At 42.3% G+C, this 7,500-nt stretch overlaps 1 protein-coding gene across 1 annotated transcript; it reads left to right on the forward strand.

Moving 5' to 3' along the window:
* The first annotated feature begins 6,001 nt into the window (after positions 1 to 6,001).
* LOC124788847 (octopamine receptor beta-1R-like) lies at positions 6,002 to 6,766 on the forward strand. Its single transcript, XM_047256131.1, has one exon. It carries the CDS (start codon positions 6,002 to 6,004, stop codon positions 6,764 to 6,766), a length of 765 nt encoding a protein of 254 aa, XP_047112087.1.
* The last annotated feature ends 734 nt before the right edge of the window (positions 6,767 to 7,500 follow it).

Consider the following 7,500-nt stretch of genomic DNA (forward strand, 5'->3'; position numbering starts at 1 on the left):
TGATCACCATTTGCTTCGAAACATTTTGTTATATGTGGAACGAGTTTTTTTTTTATTTCTGCGGCCTTAAATGTCTCCAGCCGCCTTTTTCAGCCAGTTCTTCACTTTGATTTTCACCTCGTTGTGTTCGGAAAAGTGTTTTGCACGAAGGTGTTCCTTCAATTTACTTAACAGATGACAGTAATTAGGTGCGAGATTGGGGCTGTGAGAGGGTGGCTTTACACATCCCTACAACACGTAGTCAGCAAGTCTTGTGTTGCATGAACGTGTGCGGACGCGCGTTGTCATGATGAAGACAAAACACCACTCTTTTTTTTTTTTTTTTTTGTGAGGTTGGCTCTGAGAAGTTTCTTCACGGTCATATCTTGCAGCATTTATTGTTTCACCACTTTCCAAAAGTAAACGAGCAGAATCCCTTCTCTGTCCCAAAACACTGACATCATGATTTTCTTCGCTGTTAGTTTTAACTTTTTGACTGAAGAAGAATGAGTGTGGTGCCACTGCATTGATTGTCTCTGGAGTATGGTGATAAGCCGAAGTTTTACATCCTGTGGTTATAGAGTTGAGGAAAGCCTCGTCATTCAGTCTCAAAACGGTCAAGAAATTCTCTAGCGGCACTGACTGATCATTTTGTGTGCTTCGGTAAGCATCTTGGGCACCCATCGCACACCCAACTTGCGATAGTGTAGTCGATCAGTTACGTTTCCATGAACAATAGTTCGTCAAATGATTGGACAAAATGCATGCGGGTGGTCAATTGTCGAACGTTTATCAGAGAGAAGATGATCTTCAATCTCCTGCACGACATCGTCAGTCTCAATAGACGGCCGTCCGCTTCTGTCTTCATCTTGAATTTTCGTTCTTCCAAAATTGAAATCCCGTATCCATTTTGTCACATGCCCCCTCGAAATTACCTCCCCTCCATAAACTGAAAAAATTTCGCGATTAATCGCAGCAAGTTCATGCCCTTAGCATTTAGGTACCAAACAACAGCGAGCACTTCGCACGTGGCGGAATCTGGAATGTGAACACTCATTTCTAACAGGCACCACAACACTAATCGACGAGCTACTGATTGTTGGAAATGCTCGTTCCTTCCGCTGGCTTCCCGCTACACGACAGTGGTACCAACTTCTTCAACGGACATTCCATGCTAAAGCTACGTGCCTTGTATCCTAAATTTTCCGATAACCGTCGTATATCTACAACTCGCAAGTCTGCGGTTGTCAGGGCCCTCACGTACACCAAATACCTGTCCTCTCCACATTCACCCATTAACGAAGCTGTGCAGTCGTGATTACAACGGACAAAAACGTTTCGTCTCATCAATTTGTAGACGCAATTCATACTGATAAATCAAAATCTTGTTTAGTCCGTAGTGCATAGCTTTGGTAATCAAGTTTTTTTTAAAGTGTAGCACCAAAAATGTGTTAAAATATGTATTACTCAACAAATAGTTTCCACAATTTTATGTCATCAGCTGTCAGAGTTTGAAAGTTTAAAATTACGTGGACCACTAGGCATATATTTAACTATCGCTGGGGAAACAAGAGAACTCAACATACGCCACATCCTCCAGCCCACATTACAACTTAAATGGGACTCCATACCGAGTAACGTTGTTGGCTCTATGATGCCGTGATGAGAATGAGGCCCACTTTCATTCATAGCGCAAACATATTTCATAATCATGGATCAGTGGTACATGAAACTTGAAACTTTCAAAATCTGCAGTTGGTGACATAAATCTGTCGGAACTAGCGCAGCATAATACAGATTTTAACATCTTTTTGGTGGTATACATAAAAATTTAAAAGCAGTCGCTCACGGTTATTACGCTTCTTGTAGCGTTTTTAATTTCTACACTTTTGTAGATAGCTTCTCGAGGCAACAACGTATTTTACCATCAGAAAGATTTCAGACATCTTTAACCTGCCCTTTACTGATGCGGATTATTGATACCAAGTATGCCGGCCGGGATGGACGAGCTGTTCTAGGCGGTACAGTCTGGAACCACGCGACCGCTACGGTCGCAGGTTCGAATCCTGCCTCGGGCATGGATGTGTGTGATGTCCGTACGTTAGTTAGGTTTAAGTAATACTAAGTTCTTGGGGACTGATGACCTCAGAAGTTACGTCCCATTGTGCTCAGAGCCATTTGAACCACACCAAGTCATTTTCCTGATGATGCAAACGTGTCTTCCCTAAACGTCTTGGTTTTAAAGTGAAAAGCCTTAACAAACAATGTTTTTGAATAGGAATATATTTTTTGTTTAATATGTCGGTTGCCAGTGATCGTAAAATACTTTGGTTCACTAATATGCTTGCTTGTAACGCTTGTAACACTGGAAAGATTTTTCTTTTGCGGTTTAACGGTATTGATTATTTCATTTTGGACAATGTTTTTATTTCAAATACTCCGAAGTGTTTCAGTGTTGCTCTTTGTAAATAAGTATGCTTTACACTGTAGATTATTATATTCATCGTTTAACCATAAAGGGATCGTCACGTCAACGCCATTTACATGGTATGTCATACATCCAGTCAACAACAGTTCAATTTACAAAACCGGCTCAGCTCTATCCGTACTTCTTTGCTGACATTTTTATATGTACGGTCAGATGATGAATATGATCCTCTTAACATGTGTTACGAATGCAATGTAAGTTATTTTGTAAGGATATGATGAATCACATGACAATAGATATAGGTTCTACAGTGCAATACTTTCCTACGGGACGTTAAAAAAATATTAAATGGCGAAATGGTTATCAGTTACCTACATGTCTGTTTTCACTTACATACATGACTGAAAGAACATACAGCTTTGAAGATCCGTAGCAGCAAGAAATACTTCGAGATTAATTCATCATCTGTATTAGGTACATATCTACAAACTAATAGTGACACATGAAAACTTATGGTGGACCGGGATTCAAACCCGGGTTTCCTGCTTAAGCGAGCGGTTGTCTTAACCACTTCATCTAATCTGTGCACACTTCCAGGACATATTCAAACTTCCATATATCACACTTTCTACTAATTTCGTCACCTAATGTTTTCAACATCGCTTGGATTCCCGCAACATGGAGGATGAGGCAGCATGGAGACGAGACCAGTAATATTACTGTCGTTTGCCCATGTGGGTTTGTAACACTTATTGGCTTGTCTGAAGGAACAGACACTGTTGATTATCCACAGCTGTCCGAATTAAAAGCTGATGTTAAGGAATTCAGAGTCAGCAAATTAACGTTGAACTAAATGACTGTGCCTCCTAATAATGAGTAGATCGTAAAGTGGAAGAAATTCAATGGTATCAATTCAAAATTTTAATCTGGAATACGACCTTTATTAGTCCAAATATTATACGACGTAATTTATGATTATACGTCTATCTCATGTAGCCACAACATCAAATTAGGGTTATTTCTTTGTTATTGCGCCAGCCACACTCTGAAGAATTTTAACATAAGAGGCTTTGATAATGAAACATTCTGTGATATGACATAATTGTGATATGTACAGCTAATACGCTACTTGTCAGAAACAACTATCTGGGTAGTTAAGCGACACCTGTCAAAGAGTTTATGTATTACTGATTTATGTACAGCAGATATTGAATCGGTCGCTACACGTCAATGCTATAAGAATCGAAAATATTGTAACAACAGAAAACAATAATTCGTAAATGTTTTTGACATTCGATGAGTCAGAACCTACACCTCTCGAATGTTATCTTCGGCCTGTAACGTCAAAGTCCTACTTGCGGTATGAATGCGTTCAGTATGAATCACTTCAGAAATTTTGTTATACTCTTCTCTCTTTAACGGAGGTTTTGACCAGTCATAGGTAATACTATTTCTGCATAAACGCTTCATTTGACGTTGCACAAAGTCGACATTATAAGTGATACAAGGCTTTGATAAAATTTCGGATGTTGTTGTTGTTGTGGTCTTCAGTCCTGAGACTGATTTGATGCAGCTCTCCATGCTACTCTATTTTGTACAAGCTTTTTCATCTCCCAGTACCTACTGCAACCTACATCCTTCTGAATCTGCTTAGTGTATTCATCTCTTGGTCTCCCTCTACGATTTTTACCCTCCACGCTGCCCTCCAATACTAAATTGGTGATCCCTTGATGCCTCAGAACATGTCCTACCAACCGATCCCTTCTTGTGGTCAAGTTGTGCCACAAACTTCTCTTCTCCCCAATCCTATTCAATACTTCCTCAAATTTCGGATAACCAAATTGAATCTCAAATTTCAGCTAAAGGACACAAAAGATGTTTCGAAAATGATTCGTAAAGGCTGAGACTGCGATATGTAGGACACTGCAGCGACGACAATTCCTGCAACTGTTGCAGAGAAATTCATTTCCTTCTTCATTAAATTTCTTCTAGCTACTTCCAATTACTAAACGCATTTCGTGACTTTTAATTCGGTATTGTTCAGTTTAAGTTCGATTCTAGTTTTATTTTTTAAGGCTCCAGAAATGAGGCTATGCGCTAGAAATGATGTTCGTGTTCTTTCTAATTACGTCACAATGACCAAAAATATTACTGTTGAGACTTCATGCCTTGGAATATGATTCACTTTGTGGGAATTCATAAGCAGAAAACCATAAACTTCAAATCAGATGACGTAAATCGAAGTCCTTCGGTACAAATATCCGAATCTTAATTATGTCAAGCGCATTTGTCATTTATAAACCACCACCATTCATTAGTTGTACGTTGATAAGTTTTTTTTTAGTTAGAAAAGACCATCCGATAAAGTCTCACGACCTGATATTTCGCAGATGAGTACAGGTAACCGTGAATACTGTTGATGAACTGAAAAGCATTCAGTGACAGTTGATTCTGGTTACCAGTTTCGAGCTGGTACATAGATCATAGTCAGGTGTGTACCTAATTCTGCAAAGCGGAGTTTGTCCAAACAGGTTACGGCGTCTGAACTCTGTAGCGCTAAATTCAAATCTGAATGTGATCTGTGCTCCAGGAGGAAATCGGTAATCAAAAATAGACTACAGTGTGTAGCTCAGTAGCTCAGAAAATGTCTTTTCGTGACATTTTACGTACTCCATTCCCTCAGCTATTAAACACATATTATACTTCTTGGTATAGTAAGAAATAATGCTTTAAATATATTTCAGATAAGGAGAAATGTGTTCAAAGTATATAGTGCGTAACGATATTTCGTAATTTTATTTTCCATTGCCATATTTCTAATAAATATTGTCATTTCTTTACAGATAACGCATCGCGGTATTCGAAAATGAAGATCTGTGGCGTTAAATCGTTTGAGTCCAAGATTTTGATATCTTCGTGGTCACATTATCTTGAGATAACTTAATGAGTTACTGTGAAATAAATGCCTCATCGATTTACGTGAAGATCTGAACCATTCAGATAATCTAGAAACGGTAAGCGGAAAAGGATGACCTTCCAACTTTTGCGATACAATGCAGTTCATTGACGATTCGAACGAAACCATTTGATACGAACTATCGGCGGCAACTGCTTGTTAGCTAATGCGACAAGCCATGTGACTTTTTAGAGAGAATTTGATACAAATGGTGCAACAGGGTATTTTTACGTATCATTGTTGTTACGTGAACGTTTAGATGTCGTTTTAAAGTAGGAGGTCATTTACTAAGAGTGGGAAGATAGTTGGCATTCAGAAGCTTTAATTATCAGTATTACCGTTTCTATGACTCAGTTGTTATACTATAGTAACTAATTCCAAATGTATTGTGTTGGTTAACAGAAGAAGGAGCTTCGTCTGTCGGATGGAACTGAGAAGTGACTCTCGTGTTAGATAATGAAGTTCTCTTTGGTGTAAAGAGTGAAAAATGATTTCCTGCGCTGTTACCTGTTCTAAGAGCTCGTGTGAAATACATATCCAAACAGTATCAAATTTATATCGTTGAACTTGCAGTGACTAGGTCATCGTACTGATTCTGCCTGTTTAGACAGAATTAGATGTGTTAGGCAGCTGTAGGGATGGATAAGTTGATGTGGATGACGACGCCAGCAACGTCGACCACCGTGACGTCAGAGGAAGGGTCTCCGGAAACGTGGCAGCCGAATGTGACGGCGGCCTCTGACGGCAGACAGCCGGAGGGAAGTGGCGGCGGGTGGCAGCTGGTGCTGGCCATCGCGCTCAAGTCGTCCGCCATGGGCTTCATCATCGTGGCGGCGCTGTTCGGCAACCTGCTGGTGATCGTGAGCGTGATGCGCCACCGCAAGCTGCGCGTGCTCACCAACTACTTCGTGGTGTCGCTGGCGCTGGCCGACATGCTGGTAGCGCTGTGCGCCATGTGCTTCAATGCGAGCGTCGAGCTGACGGCCGGCACCTGGCTCTTCGGCTACTTCATGTGCGACGTGTGGAACTCTCTGGACGTGTACTTCTCGACGGCGTCCATCCTGCACCTGTGCTGCATCAGCGTGGACCGCTACTACGCCATCGTGCGGCCGCTCGACTACCCGCGCATCATGACGCCGGCGCGGCTCGCCGCCATGCTGGCCGTCGTGTGGTGCTCGCCGGCGCTCGTCTCGTTCGTGCCCATCTTCCTGGGCTGGTACACCACCGACGAGCACCTCGAGTTCCGCCGCCGGCACCCGGACCGCTGCGCCTTCACCGTCAACAAGGCGTACGCCGTCGTCTCGAGCAGCGTCAGCTTCTGGGTGCCCGGCGTCATCATGATCTTCATGTACTACCGCATCTACGTAGAGGCCGACCGCCAGGAGCGCATGCTCTACAGGTAGGCGCCACGCCCTCTGCCACTCACTCTGCACTAGCGGCCATATTACCGCGGGTTGTGTACGCCGCAGCAATATAAGGAGGCGCGCGCAAAAGCATTTGAAATAACAGTACCTTAAAGCAAACTATTTTACATTCTACATCTACATCTACCTCCATACTCCACAAGGCACCTGATGGTGTGTGGCGGAGGGTACCTTGAGTTCCACTATCGGTTCTCCCTTCTGTTCCAGTCTCGTATTGTTCGTGGAAAGAAGGATTGTCGGTATGCTTCAGGGTGGGCTCTGATTTTATCCTCATGGTCTCTTCGCTAGATATACGCAGGGGGAAGCAATATACTGCTTGACTCTTCAGTGAAGGTATGTTCTCGAAACTTCAACAAAAGCCCATACCGAGCTACTGAGCGTCTCTCCTGCAGAGTCTTCCACTGGAGTGTATCTACAATCTCCGTAACGCTTCCGCGATTACTAAATGATCCTGTAACGAAGCGCGCAGCTCTCCGTTAGATCTTCTCTATCTCTTCTATCAACCCTATGTGGTACGGATCCCACACTGCTGAGCAGTACTCAAGCAGTGGGCGAACAAGCGTACTGTAACCTACTTCCTTTGTTTTCGGATTGCATTTCCTTAGGATTCTTCCAAAGAATCTCAGTCTGGCATCTGCTTTACCGACGATCAACTTTATATGATCATTCCATTTTAAATCACTCCTAATGCGTACTCCCAGATAATTTATGGA

This window comes from Schistocerca piceifrons, chromosome 3 (genome assembly GCF_021461385.2).
Source record: "Schistocerca piceifrons isolate TAMUIC-IGC-003096 chromosome 3, iqSchPice1.1, whole genome shotgun sequence".
NCBI lineage: Eukaryota > Metazoa > Arthropoda > Insecta > Orthoptera > Acrididae > Schistocerca > Schistocerca piceifrons.